Source organism: Cyprinus carpio, chromosome B20 (assembly GCF_018340385.1).
Source record: "Cyprinus carpio isolate SPL01 chromosome B20, ASM1834038v1, whole genome shotgun sequence".
Taxonomy (NCBI): Eukaryota; Metazoa; Chordata; class Actinopteri; order Cypriniformes; family Cyprinidae; genus Cyprinus; species Cyprinus carpio.
Genome location: NC_056616.1, coordinates 17000211 through 17021711, shown reverse-complemented (window position 1 = coordinate 17021711; position 21501 = coordinate 17000211). Strand labels below are relative to the sequence as shown.

Below are 21501 nucleotides of genomic sequence, written 5' to 3'. Positions count from 1 at the left end.
TGCTCTTTCTGTTGTGATGACGTGCCATTTAATTTGATGTGAAATAAATGTTTAAAGATTAAATTAACCCAACTAATTGAAACATCAATCTGGATTTGGCAGGGGTTCCATCTTTTATTAATGTCTTCAGTCAAACTGAAGATTTAAAACTACCCGCTGACATACTAGCAACTGTTCACAAGTTACGTATCATGAAATGTGGTCTTAAATGTTGATGTCCACACATTTTACCATGCAAGCATCATGCTGAGAACAGTAGACAAATAATTGAGACGGATATTTTCCACCAGTTTATTTCCATTCAGTTTAAATAAGATTATACTTCATAGCTTAAATCTTATGCATTTCTCATCTTCATTCACAGTCTTGTACAAACCCAACAAGATATAGTAAATATTATAACCTAAAAGCTTTATTTCAAGTAGGTATATGAAACAGAATTGGGGTCAACATCACCTCCTTGGGCTGGTCTGGAAGTACACACTGCAAAGATGGACCCTCATAAATATATATATATTCTGCATCTATCTTCACCCTTAAGCTCAAGTGTGTTTTTGAAATATCCCAGAATGCTTGAGACAAACAGAGCAAAACAAATACATAGAGTAAGTACTAACTTCTACATCTGATTTAGGCTTGTTATGCAGCCGTAATGCAGCTATTGCATCAACCCAAAGAACTCAACAGCCAATCAACAACATGCTAAATTTTACTTACTAAAGATTTAATTCTCACTTTTATTCAAGTCCTAACTGAGGTGAAACTGCACTGACCTCATTTCTGTGAAGGAATCATATCTGTGATCTTTTGCGCAGCAGCAGTAAAAGCATAGACTACCATCATGTTAATTGCATTACATGATATTGAAATGTTTTAGCAAAACTGAACATCTCTGTAACGGTCTTCTCTTGGAAGAGAAATCTTGACCAGACTCTCTCACCCATTCTACTTTTAAGATTAAAACATCCTATTTAAGCTCTAAAACAAAAAAGACATTCATGCCTTGCTTGATCTCTACTGGTTTTATCCATTAATACATTTTATATATAGTTTTCAGAGTATCATCACAATGACTAAAATGATCTGATTATTAACAATGCAGCCAAAGAAGACAATTAAGCATGGAAAAGTAGTACAGTGCAAACACAGTCTTGCTTCATCAAGCGTTTCAGTTGAAAAAGAAACTGTTCATATATATAAAAGAGAAAACCCAGTAAAACAGTGTTAAAGAAAACCGACAAAATACACGGCACTACCTCCTCTTCGGAGCAACACTTCTGCTGCCTTTGTTGCCTCCGCTAGATTTACTGGAGCCCTTGGAGAACAGTTTAGTCATGAATTCAGAAACATCTGGCAATTCTGGGTTAGGGTTCAACATATTCATAGATTGCTCCATTTCCTGCAGGAAAAAAACAGACATTAAATTGTATAAATAACCTGTAATAAATATAAACTTGTAGATATGACTTCTTGTTTTGCATTACCTTTCTCATCTCAGGATCATTCGTATTTACCACCTTTGGGAGCAGGACGATGATTAATAAGGGAAGAACCATCATCATGACCTAAGGACGACAAAAGTCACAACAGCTATTAGAAACCTTCAACAACACTTATGTTATAGCTAAATCATTATTATGAATGGCTCTGAAAATCTGCCTTAATACTTAAGATAATCTAAACTAGAGGACATAAAAATCTAGTTAGAATAAGTAAACATAAACAATAACTGATTAATTTCCAGTGAATGAAGTCCATCCACATGCATCTGAAAGAAACAATTATATGATCATACCATTGGGTTCATCAGAAAATCAGTCCAGCCCCAGGTTTCTCGCTTCATGAAGTACGTGTGTGGACCACTGGATCTTATCTGAAGAGGGTACGGCTGTCGAATAACTTCAGAGGTTTTGATGTAATTCACCAAGCGTGCCCTACGGTTCAATAACATTCTAACATTAACTTAGATGCTCATGAAATCACATATTAGAAGAAGCTAAGAAATGGGAATGTTAGCTACCTCATTTTCCCTTTGGAGGTAATATCCACACGAACAGGATCAAATCTGAAAGATGGTGATACGATTTCAACCACGTATGAGCCAGAAGGCACATCGTTGACAGCAAAGCTCCCATCAGTCCTGCAAGGGAAATTTATGTGATTAATTGTGTAACCTTGACAAAACGTTTAATGGCTTGTTATGAAAGCCTTGTCGATCTAATCTGAATAACAATGCCCTGTAATTGTCACATAAAACCTACACATTTTTTCACAAATATATTAGAAAAATATTTATATAAGAGAAAGCTTCATTGTAAGATATATTTTATAATTTAACTTATTGGGACAAGCTGCAGTAAATCGAGGACTGACACACACAAATGAATATTTACATCGGTTTTTTTTTTTTTGACGTTAGCATTGCTGGTGATAACTCACTTGAGAAAACCAACATATTCCTCTCCTTCCACCAGGATGCGGGCTGTGGAGATCCAGTCTTGTGTTTTCACTCCGGGAACGATCGCTCGTCCTTCGATCTTGAAACGGTCTCCATTTGACTGAGAACCTGCTGCAGGCCCAGGCTCTGCGTCGGAGAAACACCAAGACAACGCAAACAGAGCCTGCAGGGCCACATACACAACTAACAGACGTTTCATTTGTTGCATCGTGTTTTGGCACACGATATACAAGACGTTTAAAATGTACAATAATTTACTACGAGTCAACCTGGACCACGGGAATACGACTCATCTGAAGGAAGTGAACGGTAAACGGAACTCAGAAAGCAGAGACCGGAAGAGCATCTGTTACACCACGTGATTATCCTTGAGGCGGGTGTTTCGAATTGGGAGTCCGACTCTTTTTCGCGAATCGGTTCTTTTAAACAGATCGTGTTGAATGAATGGTTTAAATTAAAATATCCTTTCACTGTGGTGCAGTAAATAATAATAATAATGAAAATAAAATTTTTAATAAATCACTGAGTAGCAGCATACATATATACACATATTGCTGTTTATTGCGTTGTTTATTTTGTATTTTCTCCTCTCCCCGTTCAGTTTGTTGCACTAGCTAAGTGGTTCTCAAACCTGTCCTGGAGTACCCCCAGTCCTGCACATTTTGTATGTCTCCCTCATCTATCACACCTGATTCAGCTCATCAGATCATTAGTGGAGACTGCGTGACCTGAAGTGGGTGTTTCAGATGGAGGGAGACGTGCTGGGGGTACTTCATGGAGAGGTTTGAGAACCACTGCACTAGCTGATACTTTTAAAACCTTAATATTAATATAATTTAAATTTAAACCCAATTTAGTTTGTACATTGATGAATAAATACATAAACACATTACTAATTGAGATAAAAAAAATAAAAAAATCCAGTATATTTATGTTGTACTGCATCCCCAACGTTCAATGCTTTGTTTCACTATTATGTCAACTCAATGATCCGTTCTCAGCTTAATGTGTTATTAGTGTGTTATTGGAGTTGAGTTGTTAAGGATTGTTTTGTGAATTATGGTTGCAAATGGTTGTGCCTATTCCGAAAAAACCTGGAGCCACTGAATTAGAAGATTTCAGGCCCATTGCCCTTACTTCCATCTTAGGAAAATGTTTTGAGAGAGTTATAAGCAAACATATTACAGCATCAGTTTCTAACAGCTTAGATTATCTCCAGTTTGCTTACAAAATTATGAGGGGAAACCGACGACGCAACTGTCAGTATGTTTCACACCCTGGCAAAGCACCTTCAAGCCCCCTCTCACTTTGCTAGGGCCCTGTTTATCGATTTTACATCTGCCTTTAACAGCATGCAGATTCACACCTTGCTGCAGAGGCTTATCGATATAGGAGTAAATGGTGGTATTATCCACCTTGTAAGGGACTTCCTCTCTGATCGCCCTCAACAGGTTCTGGTTAATAATACTCGGTCTGACATCCTTGTACTTAATACTGGCGCCCCGCAAGGGACTATTCTATCTCCATTACTCTTCTCCATTTATACAAACGAATTCCAATTAGATCTGGAAAATTTTCGTTTGTTCAAGTATGCAGATGATATGGCCCTGGTTGCTTTATTAAAGAGGGGGGACATAGTTGGAGAGGAAGTATATAGAGCACATGTGTCATCTCTCCAGAAATGGTGCGATGAAAGTTCCTTAGAGATAAATGTAACAAAAACAAAGGAACTTGTCTTTTATGAAAAGGACCCTGTGCAGCCCCTTATAATTAGGGGACAAATTGTAGAGGTAGTAGAAAAGGTTCAAATACCTCGGTACATATATTGATTCTAATCTAAATTTCAGTGAAAACATAGACTACATTTTTAAAACTTGTAACCAACGTCTCCATCTACTGCGCAAGCTCAACTCTTTTAGAGTGAGCAAGCACATTATGGAAATAGTCTATAAGATTCTGATAGAGAGTATTCTAACTTTTAACATGGCGATGTGTGGTATGGTAATTTAAACGTAAAAGGGAGAAGTAAGCTGCAGAGAATAGTAAACCTTGCCTCAAAAATCATAGGGACAAATCAGAAACAATTAAGTTCCATGTACGAGGAAGTTCTCAGGAAAAAAGCTTTTTAAAATAAAAAACGATCCCACTCATCCACTCAATAGGGAGTTTGAACTCCTTCCCTCTGCCAGACGTTACAGAGTACCTAGGGCAAATCGTAATATCTTTAAAAATTCTTTTATCCCTAATGCAATTCGGACGTTGAACAACACGTCCCGTTGATGTATTGTAACGTAATTGCTACTGCTGTACTGCATTTTGCCCTGAAGATGTCTGTGTGTTAGTCTTGTTGTTCTTGTTGTTTTTGTTGTTGTTGGTTTGATTGTTGTTTTTATGAGACCGAAGGCAAAATTCCACATTGTGGACAATAAAATGAAAATGAATGAATGAATAATTCACAAAAGAAGTTGTGGCCTAGTGGTTAGAGCGATTAACTCCTAACCCTAAGGTTGTGGGTTCGAGTCTCGGGCAGGCAATACCACGACTGAGGTGCCCTTGAGCAAGCCACAGAACCCCCAACTGCTAAAATGGCTGCCCACTGCTCCGGATGTGTGTATGTGTGTGTGTGCACGCAATGTGGATGGGTTAAATGCAGAGCACGAATTCTGAGTATGGGTGTGTGTGTGTGTGTGTATGTAATGTGACTTTCATACTGAACATTGCATTAAAACATTGTCTGAAAATTTAAAAACACAGCTTGTTTTTTAGTGTTAATCATTCAGCAACTTTTCTGACATCATATCACTTTTGATTGGGGTTGTGCATGCACATTAGTCAACATGTGAATAAAATGTAAATATTCATTTAAACTTCAAAAAACGTTTAGTTATGTAGATTTATTTGAAAGCTGATTAAAAGAAAAATCACTATGTACACATTACACTCAAATATCCATTCATGATCAGGCAATGGACAACAACACTAATAACTTAAAACTCCTGCAATTCAAGTGCATGACTGAAAAATAGAAAAAAAAAAAAAAAACCATTCTGATAAAGGTACACTTACACAATCACATCCACTTAAGCAGATTCACACCATAGCACTACAAGTGCAACAGTTAAAACTTCTGCTTGGCACTTCAGTGAGTTGCCTGATTCCATAGAGTCTCATGGAGTTGATTATGTGCCCCTAAGCAAGTCCACTTCAATGTGAAGCAGTCATTCAGAGCCTGCAGGAAGAGTTCCTCCTCCAGTGCTGAAAACGGAGTGTCTGAATTGTTCAGTTCATCTATCCCCAATTCACCACAGCCTACCGAGCTTCAGATTTACCAGCTCCAAGCCAATCAAAAGCTTAAAATGCACCAAGGGTTTGTAGTGGTTATCTCCATAGTGTGTTATATTGATACATCAGCGCAGTTGTGACACGTATGATTCTATAATCTGCGGAAGAGAGGATGATAAAGGAAATAAGGTAAGACTGATTTTTGTGAACAATTGCAATTTTTCACTTGACTAGGAAAAATAAAACACCTTCGCTGTTTCTCCTACAGTTCCTGGGACAGAGCTTAAGTGTCTCTTCCCCTCCCACAGTTCAAGAAGCATCGCCTTCATTGCCTGAACATTCCTGCTGGATGCAAACATATTCAATATCAGCTTCCAGCTAACATATATAAGATGTTCTGTCATTTAATTTCTGTGTATTCATATAAAAATGAAGCACCTGTCATTTGAAAAGCCATCGTGCAAGCTTTTGTTGTTTGTGGAGAGCTCAGACCACCATTTTTTAATGATAGTTTGAACCCAGTGTAAAGCTACGATGAGGTGTCTGGAAAAGATTCAACCGTTTAAAAGATTAATGCATTGTATAAATGACAATAAACAATGATAACAAATAAAAATATGGGACTAAATACTTACTCTTCATATTTAGTGTTAAGAATCATTTTCACTTGTGGTAAAAGGTCAACACAACAGCCTATTGAAATACATGGCTGTTCTTCCTGAAGACTATAGAGGGAGAAACTGGTATGAAACAATATATCCATCAAATCTACAATGTGACACCAACGGCAAACTTTGAATATTAAACAGGTCTTAAATAGGCTACCTTTTAGTGAGTACAGGCAAACAGTCAACAAGCACCCCTGTGTCTTGTATTCTGGGGGAAAAAAAAGTTGGTTAACATGGTATTCATAAAATGTAGATTGTAGAAAAATGTGAGAAAAAGGGGAATTCAACATGCAGTAAACACAAATCTATTTGTACTTGCAATATTTACACTACTGTTCAAAAAGTGAATTTAAGATTTAATGCTTTTGAAAGAAGTCTCTTTTGTTCACCCATTGCTTCATTTATTTAATCGAAATACCACAAAAACACTTATACTGTGAAATATTAGTCAAACTTCAAAACGCTTACCTGTTCAAGTATGCCACTAGTTCACTTGCGTTTTTCCGCCAAAGAGTCAATGCAACATTCAGTCTCAGGTTTCTTCCAAAGAGCACATGAGTCATTGCTTCATGGTCCTTTGATAACTGAAATTCAACAAATGATTAGGTTAGTGCAAATATTATTATTTGATGATAGATCACTATTTTGCCTTGATTGATACTGCAGAAATAGAGGGGTTGATCACTATATCACTGTCACATGTGGACAATCATGAATAAGAATGAACACAGGAAAGCTCCAGCTTAGAATGACAAGAACATAGTCAACACGAGCACTAGCGTGCAGCATATCTCACCTCAGTGAAATAATCACTGTATTTGGAGCCAACTCCTGCCATTTTTGAGCTGTCTGTTGAGTTCACAGGGAACCCACAGTTGTCACTGTAAAGAATAGCCTGCACGTCATCAGCACAGGTCAGTTCATTTTCTTTGTTTGCCATGTCAGATGTCCTGCTTGCGGTGGGCGATCTCCGACATGCTCTTGATCCCACCCCAGAGTGACGTGTTTTCTTCTTGCTAACCACCGCTCGCTTCGCTTTGCTGTATTTGTGCACACAACGGCCCACTGGAAATCTGTGGGATGGAGAATAATGCACGCCCAGCTTGTCAAAACAAGGAATAATATGAAAAGTCATTAAGTTTGCATTGCCATGTACCAAAAACATACCTCTCTTGATCGGTTTCGTCCTTAAGTGAATAATCCACCTGAAAAGAGACAACAGTTAAAAGCTAGCATTTCAAATCTGTCAGATTTTAAAACACTAGACATCATACATTTGCCCACTTTGTAAATGGTAACTGAACAACTGTTCATCACACACTACATGCCTGAGGATCATCACACACTAATACATCCATCATATACTACGTGGTTTCGGTGTTGGCATGTGCAGGCTGCAATAGTAGGGCAAAATCTAGGCAAAAATTGTGTAGTGTATTCCAGCATTAAAGGGGTCATATGATGCGCTTTCAAGTTTTCTTTTGTCTTTGGAGTGTTACAAGCTGTTTGTGCATATAAAAGATCCATAAAGTTGCAAAGACTAAAGTCTCTGTAAAAAAATGATGCGTTTCAGAAAGGTGGGACAGAGAGGAACAATAATATGGTATGTGGAAAATAATGTGTTTTATAACCTTAAACCACGTGAACACATTGCATTACACCTAATACACAAAATAATGTTGTTTTTAGCATCATCATATGATCCCTTTAAATGACTTAATATTGTATTTGTAAACTGAAAATGATTCCCTATTAATCCCAGCCAGCACAAACTTTACAAACAATTTGTCTAAGGCAATTTTTACTCACCTCCCTCATGTTCTTCTCATCTCCAGAACAAACCATAAGTTTGAGAAGATCATGGGGCTGGGCCTGCTTGAGCCTGTGGACTTCTGCATTACTTCCAACATGACTTCCAGTGGCCATAATAAGGGACTCTAAAATACAATGGCAAAAGACGCATTAGCCAGCTCAGGATGCATGATGTTGTTAAAGCAAATAGCTGTGGTTTGTTTGTTCAAAGCCTCCATTGTGTAGCTTCTCCTAGAGATAAGAATCATATAATCAAATTCGTATTAAAACGAATCAATTGATCTTCATGGAATATTTAAATGTAAAGCTTTAGCTATTGTTAGACAGTCTGGCACAGCAGCAGATTTTGACTATAGACAGGAAGTAAAGCAGAATTTAGATTCGGACATGCCTAGGAATAGCCTTGGAATACTGCCTCCCAGGGCCGCATTTAGAACTTTCGAACGCAGCATATATCATTTTTTGCTTCCCAGAACGTTCAGTGAACGGTAGTTTTGGTTATAAAATAACCAAATAACCATTGAATAACGTTATAGGTTTTCTTTGAGTTTTCTCCAAACAAACAAAAAAATAACAAAACGGAAACCATATGCTAACGTTGAGAGAAAGTTCTGGGTTTGCTAGAATACGAGCAGTTCATAAGGGCTGTGTTTAAAAACCAGCTAGACAATACTATATATGCTATGTACAAGTCATGACATTCATATCATGCCAGTGCAAAGAATCATATAGCATAATTCATTACTAAATACACAAGACATGCCTTGTAATTTTCGGACGGACGTCTTACCACGTAGCACGTTACGCTGAGTCAGAGGAAGATGATGAATCTATGAATCGTTTGACTCAAACCCAATTAATACATTTCAGATTAACAATCTAATATTCCTGGTAAATATGTAGACATCTGTCAGACGGAGCTTGAGGCCTCCAATGATGTGACGCTGCTATTTAGGTTTAGGATCTGTTAGCACTGGCGAGCTAATTAAGTCAACTACACTTTGACAAACAGTCAATAATCTTTGATTAAATTGCAAAAGACAAGCCTAGAGATTAGTCTACACTCACAATGGCCTGTGCATATCAAAGCAGGTGATGAAAACACACCAGATAGCTAGCTGCTAAACAAACAAGTCAGGCTAATCACCAGCTAGCAAACAAGGACTTAGCACGTACAAAATCTATAACTTGTACAAAAACCTCGCGTATTTCGCAAGCACCCACCATAGCATTGTGTAAAGTTGTCTATGCATCCTAAAGCACGTTATATATCCGGAGAGCGCTTCCATGCACAACCAGGAAGAAACGGGAATTTGAGTAGATTTCAGAGGAAAGGAAGGACCATTCAAATAAATACAAACTTGAAATGCTGGGATGGGTGAAGCACCAGAGGATTGAGGGCTTAGCGACATCTGATGGAGCATTAGTGGAACTGCTCGGCTTTGGAAAAAAACAAAACATTTCGCTAGTTTCTCCATGAAACATCAGCTAATATTGCACGCTCTTTCTCAACCACCGTAATGGGGTGCATCCTGGAATGCTTTTTTAACAAAACAGTGAATGGATTTCCATGCATATATATATATATATATATATATATATATATATATATATATATATATATATTCTTCATGAACATTTGAGTGGGCGGATAAAAACTAGATTAGAGCGCCGATATATTATCCTATATATATATATATATATATATATATATAATATATATATATATATATATATATATATATATATATATATATAGGATAATATATCGGTAAAAAAAAATACTTTGAAGTCAACCTGAAACCCATCTGGAGGTTTGCTAAGGCCCCTAGTGGGCCCTGGCCCTCTGGATGACAACTACTGTTTTATATGAATAAAAAGAAAAGTATAAGCCTTTAGATAAAAAAAAAGGTCTTTAAGATGATCAAAAACATACATTAAGTAGGTTTCACTGTGAATTTTAAGTATTGGTCTTTTTGATGCAGAACAGAAAAGATAAGAACATCACAAAAAAGTACCTTAATAATTGTTAATAATTTCATTGTAATGTAATAGTGCTTTAATCTTCAGTAAGAATCTTTTTAGAATTGATGTTTGTTAATGGTAACATCCTTTTGCATCTCATTACCTTAAGTTCAAAGGTGATGACTATCATGGTAGTGCTGATGTGATCATTAGGTCATGAAATGCTCCATGAAACCACAAACTGCAGTAATGTGACATATAATTACTGTGATATAAGCACTTAGAGGTTTGAGGTTGACATCATACAGATCCCACGTGAAAGCAAAGGCACATTTCAGTTATGAATTATCCTTCACCAATGTTCTCTTACCGTCACTAAGTCATAATAAATACAGTTAAGATAGTGAAGTTCAGCCAAACCGCTTACAATAGATTTAAATACAGTGAATATTGTCATTAAACTAGCATCTTGGAAGAATCTACAGGTGTAGACTAATAATATGAATGCAGGAATATTTATGAACTGAACTGAAATGGTTTTGAATGTATAGGCACGGCACACTGCCATTGTTTTATTTTTTTATTTTTTATTTTTTTATAAATAAACTCTTCTTTGTTCTTAAATAATTTCTGAAGTTAAGCTAAAAAAAAGGCTATGCCATATCTTGAAGAATGTCTCATGGAAGACAAATCTGACCACAGTTAAAATAAAAAGCTGTTGAACTGATGGGGAAAACTGAATAAAATAGCTGACATTAAGACTCATATTCAGACAGCCACAAAAATTCACCATCCAGTTCCACCCTTATTTGGGTTGCGCAAGTCTTTCAATAAAAATAATAATAATAGTTACTCTTTCAAGAGTCACTATTAGACTGCAATCATAGCTACTATTTCAATATGTGTAAAAATAGTCTAAAGATAAACAGACTTACATAGTTTTTGGAATGAAAATGGCAGACAGGAAACATTTTTTTTTTTAAAAACAAAATACTGAAATTACATTTGACTGACTTATATGAGATTTCATTTACTATACACTACCGTTCAAATGTTTGGGGTCTGTATGGTTTTTTAATGTTTATGAATGAAGTCTCTTATGCTCACCAAAGGTGCATTGATTTGGTAAAAAAATACAGTAAATAATACTGCTGTGAAATATTAGTGCAATTTAAAATTGCTGTTTTCTATATAAATATTTTTAAAAATGTGTTTTATTCTTGTTATGACAAAACTGAATTTTCATCAGATTCAGATTCTTTTGTAGCATTATAAATGTCTTTTCTGTCACTTTTAATCAATTTAATGCATGTTTGCTGAATAAAAGCATTATTTTCCTTCTGCCGGTCTATCTTGCCACTTAATTAATGAACAGGGTGTAAGCACATAGATACCCTGTTTTACAGATGTTATAGCCACATATGATATTTGCAGGTGATTACATAATATCTGTGAGGGAGGCCGAGTTGCTGTGCCAGTTCATATTTCTTTTGCAGCAGGTAAGTATTCAAACTGACATCTGATATAGAAAAAATTCAGGCTTGTAAAATTTTGTTCCTTAAATGGATATCAAATCTGACTTTTATATTAGCATGACTAGGCAGACCTCCACCTGTGATGTAACATTAAATGAAAAGTAAAGAGGGGTTTGACACACCAAGCTACCATCTGTCTTTTCCTGTATTGCTCATCTGCTCTCCTCTTCATCAGATTGTTGAGATCTCTGAGGTTTTGGTATGAGGTCTCTTATTTCACCTCTAATGAAAAAACCTGGAATCAGGCTGACGGGCTGAAGGATTCTGCTTATGATGTGAAATATATCAAAAATATGAAAGATGAGCTGCATTTAAAGCATAAATTTACAGACAAGATCATCTTAAAGCAGGTGTTACGATAACTGAGCACTTACATCTTAGAGACTCCAGGGAGAGTAATATATTAATTATTCATTCAATTATGTAAGAAATCCAATTTTCACTCATTTACAGGATGGTTCCTTGTGCTCACTTGTAGGATTGACATTGACAAAATAAATATTAGTCATTATCTTTTAAGATAATATTTCAACGGTCTTTTTTCTTGTTGCCAAATGTACAGAATTTTCAAAACTGACAAACCTGATCTAGGATAATTCAGTTTCAGTGTTTCTGGACGGTTTCCAAAACACCACACTTACTGCAACCAGCAGATGGCGATGTGAAGCTGTGGAAACTGAAGTGTAGAGGGCGAGCTCTTATTTATTAACCCCATCTCAAAAGTTCTTCTGTAGCCTAACCATAATTTTTTGAACATATTGCAATTTGTTTAAACAAGAGAACCTCAAATTCAAGCCTCAAATTAGCCTTAGTGATAGATTAACCAGTTATCCTTTGTCTTAGAAACCCTCTAACCATCCCTAAAATAAACTTTGACCTCTGAACTCATCTCTGTTTGGTTAACCTGACATTAAACCTGACTTTTTGTTTAATTTTGAACCTGGTTTCTTCTGTTAGGACACCTGTAAGATAAGTTTGAACTTTGAGATGTCACTAGGTAGATATTATAGAGGAAAGCTAAACAGTTGTATTGAACATAATCTCATGAGTGTATTTATACATATTTCTCTGCCAGTAATGTCAGAGAGGGTTAATTTTCACCATTTTCCATATATTTTGAATTCAGTAAGTGCACCATTACTGACACTTTAGTGCTCATAACAAGCATGTAATTAGCATGCAATAAGAACAATATTTACTTCAACTGGCATCCTGTCTGGCTAAATGGCATATGGCTTCAGAAGATTTATACAGTAATATATGGTATAACACATAAATGGCAAACTCTCTTAAAAATAAAGGTTTCAAAAAGGAGGTTTCACTGTGATGCTGTAGAAGAACCATTTTGGGGTTGTCCTAAGAACATTTCAGTGCACATTTCTTATAAGAACCATTTTTTTACATGTATGAAAACCATTGTAATATAATAATCTACAGAACCTTTTCCCACTATAAAAAACTTTTTTTTTTTTTTTTTTTTTTTTGCATAAATGTTCCATAAATGTTAAGGACTTTTTTTAGCGCTTTGTTTCTCTTTTTTAAACGTGACATCCTCCATCACTTACTGAAAATTGTGGGCAAAATATTTTACAAGAATTAATCTTTTGTGTTCCACAGGGTGAAAAAATTATTTGGATTTGGAACATCATAGAAGTTAAAACAAAAGGCATTAATCAAGACAAGTTTTTACAAATATGATCCATGGTCCTTACTTAAATCTGTTTTGACTTGTTAGAGGGAATGAGGTCTGAAAAAACATTTCAAAACTCTGAAGATGTGATCAGCTCTTTCAAAATCATTCAACTCATGGCACGTTTGAATAAATAAACACACATATGAGCTAAGATGAGACAAAACAATGCTGTGCGATGAAATTCGAAGAGGAAGTGCTGGAAAAAACAGAATTGAGAGAAGGAAAACAAACCGTTGTTTTTCAAGCAAATCAGTCAGTCAGAGAAGATTGACAGGGCTGGGATTGCAGATCCCGACAGGCTGGCCGGACTCTCTCCTCTCTGCAGGGAGGTAAGATGATATCTCGAGTGGTTTATGAGACTTGACTGCAAATTTAGAGTTCATCTGCCAACTTGCAGCAGCGATGAATTCATCTTAATGGTACCCATGGATTGAAACCTGCCTCTGCAGGAAGCCTGTGTCAAGACTTACCTCGCCTGAAAGAGATTGATCAACATTATTTTAATGCAGCAATAAGTAATGTGTGAACACTGCCTTAAAAATAAACAAAAGGTAATTGTGACTTTATACTACTCAATGTGACTAAATCACGATAGTTACCTCACATGATGAAAGTTACAGGTTTGGAACAAAATGAGGCCTGTTCACACCATTTATGGATGAAAACATTCAGATTATCATTAAAGCCTGTTCATGCCAAGGACAATAACTATGATTAAGTTTTTTATGATTAATCTAATTTTTGGAAAATAGGGAAGTGAAAGACCACAATGATAATGACTATGAGCATAACAACGTTGTTAATATCACTTTCAAAATGTTTTCTTTCTTTTTTTTTTTTTCATTTGACAAACAATAAAAACATTGACAATCAGAATCTACCCAACTTCAAGGAACTTGAGAATATACAGTAGTTTTTATGTTGGTGTGGACATGAATATATTTATTGTTGTTATTTTTATAGTTATTCTTGGTGTTAACAGGCCTTAAGCATAATTTGGTCCACCAATTCTGATTGGCTGAAAATGTTTTATTGTTCATCAGATATAATTTTTTGTTGTTGTTGTTGTCTGAATGTGATTCCAACTATATTGTTCTGTTGTTATCAGTTATCATTAGTTGTAGTATGGACGTTTTGGACTATTTTTTAAAGTTTTATGTTTATCCTTTGTGTGAATAGGCCTTAAATGATGGAAGAATTTTCATTTTTGAGTGAACTATCACTTTAACGCTTGTATAGCTCTGTAAATGGTATCTAATACAAAAGATGCTTTCTTTCTTTCATCTTTTTGAGCAACCTAAACACTAGGGTCAGGCCAAATAGCACATATGCCAGCATTCTGAATCACGTGCAGATTTGCGTATGTATTACGCAGGCTGTTCTGTTTAATGTACAGTTTCCCTTGTGTATTGAATCAATAATGTACTGTAGATTTTCACAAGATGGGGTACTTCCTGACTGTGCCAAAGTTCCTCAGAGGACCCTGACATCAAACAGCCGCACATTTTCATATGATCGCGTGAGTGTGCTTTTTCACAACAAATTACATGTACATTTACCACAAACTTAGAGAAAATAGTTTCCATTTGGCTTTTTTGCAGTCCACCCTTTGACGCATGATGCAACAAGGCCTTAGGAGTTGGATATCAGATGAGCTAAGAATGCTAATTGACCCAAACACTTAACATTTTTGCATTTGGCACTTAACTAATGCAACTTAACTAAAGCAACTTCATTCAATATACATTTTAAAAGTCAGTGTGTTCTCTGGGAAACAAACCCATGTCTGTCACGACACGCACACAGACAGGTAGATCCAAGTGCAGTGTTTTATTGAGGCAATCCAAAATCAGAAAACATCCAGGCAAAGGTCAACATCCAGGTAATCCGTCCAAAACAAGAAACATAAACAACATCCAGAAACACGAGAAACCAGGGAACCAGGAAAACACAGGGTGACATTCAACAAGGACTCCGTAACAATGACAGAAACAACCAGGGTATTTAAAGACAGGTGCAAACAAGGTAAGTGGTGACAGCTGAATACAATGAACAGTGATGAGCAGCTAAGGCTAGTGGGAAATGAAGTTCTGACGAAGGTGACAATAAGGGGAAGTGAGACCTCTAGTGGCCACCCAGGGAGACACAGAACAGACACCGTGACACTACCCCCCCTCTAAGGAGCAGCTTCCAGATGCTCCTCAGAACACAATAAACACAAAACAAAGAGACCAGGAGGGAGGTGGACTGGTGGAGGCAGAACAGGGGGAGGGATGGCGGGCCAGGCCCGTGTAGGGGAACTGGGACCGGCAGCGATGGCTCCCCTGGTAGCCCAGGTGGCTCGGTCAGATCAGGGCGCCATGGTGGACCCGAAAGTTCAGGGGACCACGAGGGACCAGGCAGTTCAGGTGGCCACGGTGGACCCGAAAGTTCAGGGGACCACGAGGGCCCAGGCAGTTCAGGTGGCCACGGTGGATCAGTCCATTCTCGTTGTGCAGACGGCCAGGGAGGAATTCGCCATTTGAGTGGCCCGAACGGAACCTGCCAATCGGGGAGCCAGTAAGGAGCAGGCTGTGGCGATGGCCCGGTCACGGCATTGGGAACGGCATCAGGAACGACCTCAGACAAGGGCACCGCCTCGGGAACGGCCTTGGACACGGGTATCGCCTCCGGAGCCATCCTGGGCCCCGCATCGGCCTCCGGAACAGCATCGGCCACCGCCTCTGGAATGGCCTCAGGAACGGCCTCAGGAACGGCATCGGACCAGGACACCGCCTCGGGAACGGTCTCAGGAACGGCCTCAGGAACGGCCTCAGGAACGGCCTCAGGAACGGCCTCAGGAACGGCATTGGACAAGGCCCCCGCCTCGGGAACGGCCTCGGGCACGGCCTCGGGAACGGCCTTGGACAAGGACACCGCCTCGGGAACGATCTCTGCATCGGGCACCACCTCAGGAACGACCTCGGCCTGTGCATCGGCCACCGCCTCGGGAACGACCTCGGCCTGCGCATCGGGCACCGCCTCGGTCTCTGGAAGCAACTCGGGCACCACCTCGGTCTCTGGAACAACATCGGGCACCGCCTCGACCTGCGGAACGGCCTCGGGCACCGCCTCAGGAACGACCTCGGCCTGCGCATCGGGCACCGCCTCGGGAACGACCTCGGCCTGCGCATCGGGCACCGCCTCGGTCTCTGGAACCAACTCGGGCACCGCCTCGACCTGCGGAACAGCATCGGGCACCGCCTCGGCATCGGGAACAACGTCGGGCACCGCCTCGACCTCCGGAACAGCCTCGGTCTCGGGCATTACATCGGGAACCGTCTCTGGCACCGTCTCTGGCACCGCATCGGGCACCGCCTCGGCATCGGGCATTGCATCGGGGACCGCCTCGGCATCGGGGACCGCCTCGGGCACCGCCTCGGCATCGGGCACCGCCTCGGCATCGGGCACCGCCTCCTCGGCATCGCCTCGGCATCGCCTCGGCATCGGGCACCGCCTCTGCATCGGGCACCGCCTCGGCATCGGGGACCGCCTCGGCATCGGGGACCGCCTCGGCATCGGGGGACCGCCTCGGGCACCGCCCTGGCCTCGGGCACCTCCTCGGCATCGGGCACCGCCTCGGGCACCGCCTCGGCCTCGTGCATCGCATCGGGAACCGCCTCTGCCTCGGCCACCGCCTCGGCCTCGGGCATCGCATCGGGAACCGCCTCTGCCTCGGCCACCGCCTCGGGCATCGCATCGGGAACCGCCTCTGCCTCGACCACCGCCTCGGCATCGGGCATCGCATCAGGAACCACCTCGGCCACCGCATCGGGCACCGCCTCGGCATCGGGCACCGCCTCGGCATCGGGGACCGCCTCGGGCACCGCCCTGGCCTCGGGCACCTCCTCGGCATCGGGCACCGCCTCGGCATCGGGCACCGCCTCGGCATCGGGCACCACCTCGGGCACCGCCTCGGCATCAGGCACCGCCTCGGCATCGGGGACCGCCTCGGCATCGGGGACCGCCTCGGCATCGGGGACCGCCTCGGGCACCGCCCTGGCATCGGGCACCTCCTCGGCATCGGGCACCGCCTCGGGCACCGCCTCGGCCTCGTGCATCGCATCGGGAACCGCCTCTGACTCGGCCACCGCCTCGGCCTCGGGCATCGCATCAGGAACCACCTCGGCCACCGCATCGGGCACCGCCTCGGCATCGGGCACCGCCTCGGCATCGGGCACCGCCTCGGCATCGGGCATCGCATCAGGAACCACCTCGGCCACCGCATCGGGCACCGCCTCGGCATCGGGCACCGCCTCGGGCACCGCCTCGGCATCGGGCACCGCCTCGGCATCGGACATTGCATCGGGAACCGCCTCGGCCACCGCATCAGGCACCGCCTCGGCATCGGGCACAGCCTCGGGCACCGCCTCGGCATCCCGAACCACCTCGAGCCCCGCCTCGGGAACCTCGGGCACGTCCACCTGGACGACAGCGGCCTGCTCGGGAACGTCCTCCTGGACGGCAGTGGCCCGCTCGGGAACGTCCTCCTGGACGGGAGCGGCCCGCTCAGGAACGTCCTCCTGGACGGCAGCGGCCCGCTCGGGAACGTCCTCCTGGACGGCAGCGGCCCGCTCGGGAACGTCCTCCTGGACGGCAGCGGTCTGCTCGGGAACGTCCTCCTGGCTTCGAGGAACGGCTGACGCCTGTCTCCTCCTCCTGCGGCCTCTATGATGGCGTGCCGGTGGCTCCTTGACGGAAGACTCAGGCGTTGAGTCAACCATCTTGTGCTGTGGTGCTGGGCCGGCGGCCATCCCGTGCTGTGGTGCTGGGCACGCTGTGCTGGCAGCCATCCTGTGCAATGGCGCTGGGCTGGCGGCCATCTTGCGCTGTGGTGCTGAACTGGTGGCCATCCTGGGCATTGGCGCTGGCTCAGCGGCTGTGATGTGAACACTCCTGGGAATCTCCGGGATCTGGCACATCCTGGAAAAGTAACTCAACAATGTCTCCGCGGCCATCTTGGGCTGTGGCGCTGGGCTGGCGGCCCTCTTGTGCTGTGGCGGTGGGCTGGCGGCCCTCTTGTGCTGTGGCGCTGGGCTGGCGGCCATCTTGTGCTGTGGCGATGGGCTGGCGGCCATCTTGTGCTGTGGCGCTGGCTCAGCCGATGTGACGTTAACACCTTTGGGAATCTCTAGGATCTTGGACAGCCTAGAGAAATAATCCAAGAAGGTCTCCGCGGCCATCTTGGGCGTTGGCGCTGAGCTGGCGACCGTCTGGCCTCGTGGCGTGGAGCTGGTGACCACCCTGTGCTGTGGCGCTGGGCCGGCGTCCATCCTGCCTCGTGGCACTGGCTCTGCGGCCATCGTGGGCAGTGGCGCCACCATGGCGGACGTGCGCTTCTTCTCCCCTCTCCGTCCGCCATGGTGAGACAGTGGCTCTGATCCATCCCACACGAGCCCCGGATCGAAGGGGGGCCATGGTTGAGAGCGATTCTGAGCCTCCTCTCGACCACTCCCTCCTCTGCGACCTCCCCGGGTCCCACGAAACATGACCAGGCGGGTTCCCTCAAACTCTATCCTTCTCTCCCGCTCGATGGCTGGGGGAGAAACCTCAAAAAACATCCCGCTGGATCTAGGCATGACGGAGTCCTTCTGTCACGACACGCACACAGACAGGTAGATCCAAGTGCAGTGTTTTATTGAGGCAATCCAAAATCAGAAAACATCCAGGCAAAGGTCAACATCCAGGTAATCCGTCCAAAACAAGAAACATAAACAACATCCAGAAACACGAGAAACCAGGGAACAAGGAAAACACAGGGTGACATTCAACAAGGACTCCGTAACAATGACAGAAACAACCAAGGGTATTTAAAGACAGGTGCAAACAAGGTAAGTGGTGACAGCTGAATACAATGAACAGTGATGAGCAGCTAAGGCTAGTGGGAAATGAAGTTCTGACGAAGGTGACAATAAGGGGAAGTGAGACCTCTAGTGGCCACCCAGGGAGACACAGAACAGACACCGTGACAATGACCTCAGTGTTATTAGTGCTCTGCTTTATCCATTTAGCTACAGAAACAATTATAAAGCAGTCAAAAACTGTTATCAGAAATATGAAGGACAACTTTTTCAGGTAATAAGACTAATAATCTTTACATCCTAATGCACTAACTTGTATATTGTGTGTAGGTTGGTTAAATGTGTGAATGTCATGAAATCTTTATCACATGGTTGTAGGAGTCACAGCGACCGCACACACAATCCAGCTGTAGTCTGAGTGATACCAGAATCACTCTGGGCGTACTTTCAGAATTTCAGACACATTCAGACCAATAAATCCATAGCAGATTTATAAAGGGCCACCAAATTGTCAACAAGCCCTGAGGCCACACGCTAAGGAGTGAGTCTCTAGCCCAGCATCAGTTCATCTGTTCTTCCTTTTTCATGGGCATCCAGGCACTGAGTCACCTTTTGGCTCACTGCTCATGACTTCACTGTCATATTTCATACAGAAACCAAATTGACAGAGCAAGTATAAGCCTTGAAGTTCAGAACTTCCAATAGATGAGGACCAGAGTCACAGCTCTGCAGTATTTTTTGTTGGTTGTTCTCATCTGCAGAGCAGACAAAAGAGACATCTGGGTAATGCAAACATTTCAGACAGAAGTTTTAACACTTTTCAGTACAATTAGAAGAATAATTGTGGAAATTAAAGCGACAGTTCCTCATTTACTCATAGCTGCCACGATGCGTACTGTGTTGGAATGAGGAACACAGAGACGTAGGAGTCGTAGGAATAATAGTCTTTAATAGAAAAACCAAAGGGTCACAGGGTAGGCAGGAGATACATGTAGCACCCTCAGGAGACGGACAATACCGGACAGGGAACATAGGGCAAACAACACTTTAAACACAGGATGAAATGAGGGCAATTAACAAGACAAATTAAATCAAATGAAAACACAATCAAACAAAGGAGTAACTTGGTCAAGGGGAGCACATGGGGACAGAAACACGACCAACAGAGTCCAGGGTGGAGACGACAGAGGGAGGAGCCAGGGAGGAGACAGGAGGAGCTGGGGCGGACCAGACGGGGGGAGGAGACAGGATGAGGCAGGAGGGACTTAGAGCAGGCGGAGCCAGGTGGGACCCAGGCCACAGCCATGAAGGGGACCTACGGTGGAGCCGAGGGAGGAAGGAGCCATGGTGGAGGAAGGGCTGACGACTCCAGGGGGCCGACCGATGGCAGTGGAACAGGTGGAGGAGGAGCCCGAGGCAGAGACGGAAAGGCGATGAGCCAGGGAGACGGGGAGGATCCGGAGGGCCAAGGCGGAGCAGATGGCTCAGGCGACCGAGTTGGAGGCAGGGATTTGGAAGGCCCCAGTGGAGCCGGAGCGACAGAGGACAGAAGAGGAGCCAAAGAGAAGGAGGAGCCTGACAGAGCGAGAGGGTCAGAGGGACGAGGCATAGCTGGAGGAGTGGAGTCCCGAGGCGACAGATGGTTGATGACAGACCAAGGTGGAGCTGGAGGGACGAGGGAGCTCTGCGAAGCCAATGGACTGCCGGGCCACGGCAGAGAGGAGGGACCTAGAAGCCAGGGTGGAGCTGCTGGGTCGGTGGGCCGAGGCAGAGTCTGGGACTCAGAGGCTGGAGGCGGAGGCAAGGGATTCTCCAGCAACGCCTACGATGGAGATGGGCAGACCCACGGTGCTCACACCAAACAGATGGTGGGCTGAGAGTGAGCAGAGGGGCTGCCAGACGACAGCGGTGGAGGAGGCTGGAGCGGGAGGGTTGCTGGGTTTTTTTTCAGCCTCCGGGCTCTCAGAGCTGTTGTGCACTGCCCACACACACCAAACCGGGACTCCCAGCACTGGGAGCGCGTCAGACAGGGGAACAACAGGGCTGGCAGACAGTTCAGGGCAGACTGGTAAGTCCAAGGAAGGTGGGAGGAAAATGGGCATGTCCGCATATATATCTCCCTCGCAGTCTCCTCTAAGTCCAGCAGTCCCAGATGCACAACAAGCTCACACTCAGCCATGATTCAGTGGGCGGAGCTCCTCTCTGCGCTCTCATTGTCCACGGCTTTTTCCCTTGTGGCGATCCACAG

At 43.2% G+C, this 21501-nt stretch overlaps 2 protein-coding genes across 7 annotated transcripts; both read right to left on the bottom strand.

The window, feature by feature from the left end:
- Positions 1-277: 277 nt before the first annotated feature.
- On the bottom strand, positions 278-2807 carry emc7b (ER membrane protein complex subunit 7b). Its single transcript, XM_042746974.1, has 5 exons — positions 2440-2807; positions 2021-2140; positions 1796-1934; positions 1485-1565; positions 278-1399 (listed from the first exon to the last, which is right to left on the bottom strand). The coding sequence occupies exons 1-5, from the start codon at positions 2664-2666 to the stop codon at positions 1253-1255; spliced, it is 714 nt and encodes a 237-aa protein (XP_042602908.1). The 5' UTR covers positions 2667-2807; the 3' UTR covers positions 278-1252.
- Positions 2808-5319: 2512 nt separating this feature from the next.
- Positions 5320-9603, bottom strand: LOC109096857 (KATNB1-like protein 1). Of its 6 annotated transcripts, none has more exons than XM_019110552.2 (10): positions 9445-9603; positions 8218-8345; positions 7576-7613; positions 7205-7481; positions 6877-6992; positions 6566-6616; positions 6376-6480; positions 6179-6283; positions 5989-6085; positions 5320-5898 (listed from the first exon to the last, which is right to left on the bottom strand). In XM_019110552.2, exons 2-10 carry the CDS (start codon positions 8332-8334, stop codon positions 5866-5868), a joined length of 939 nt encoding a protein of 312 aa, XP_018966097.1. In that variant the 5' UTR covers positions 8335-8345; positions 9445-9603; the 3' UTR covers positions 5320-5865. The 6 variants fall into 6 exon arrangements, with proteins under 6 accessions (XP_018966097.1, XP_042602839.1, XP_042602840.1 ...); XM_042746905.1 differs by having other exon boundaries at positions 5989-6082; XM_042746906.1 differs by having other exon boundaries at positions 6376-6465.
- Positions 9604-21501: the final 11898 nt, after the last annotated feature.

Coding starts and splice junctions, on each gene's coding strand:
- emc7b (XM_042746974.1), bottom strand. CDS start 2,666: ATGCAACAAATGAAACGTCTGTTAGTTGTGTATGTGGCCCTGCAGGCT. Junction 2,141..2,439: donor GAATATGTTGGTTTTCTCAA/GTGAGTTATCAC, acceptor TTTCCCTTGCAG/GACTGATGGGAGCTTTGCTG. Junction 1,935..2,020: donor ACCTCCAAAGGGAAAATGAG/GTAGCTAACATT, acceptor ATTGAACCGTAG/GGCACGCTTGGTGAATTACA.
- LOC109096857 (XM_019110552.2), bottom strand. CDS start 8,334: ATGGCCACTGGAAGTCATGTTGGAAGTAATGCAGAAGTCCACAGGCTC. Junction 6,284..6,375: donor CTTAACACTAAATATGAAGA/GTAAGTATTTAG, acceptor AATCTTTTCCAG/ACACCTCATCGTAGCTTTAC. Junction 5,899..5,988: donor CTGTAGGAGAAACAGCGAAG/GTGTTTTATTTT, acceptor TCTCTTCCGCAG/ATTATAGAATCATACGTGTC.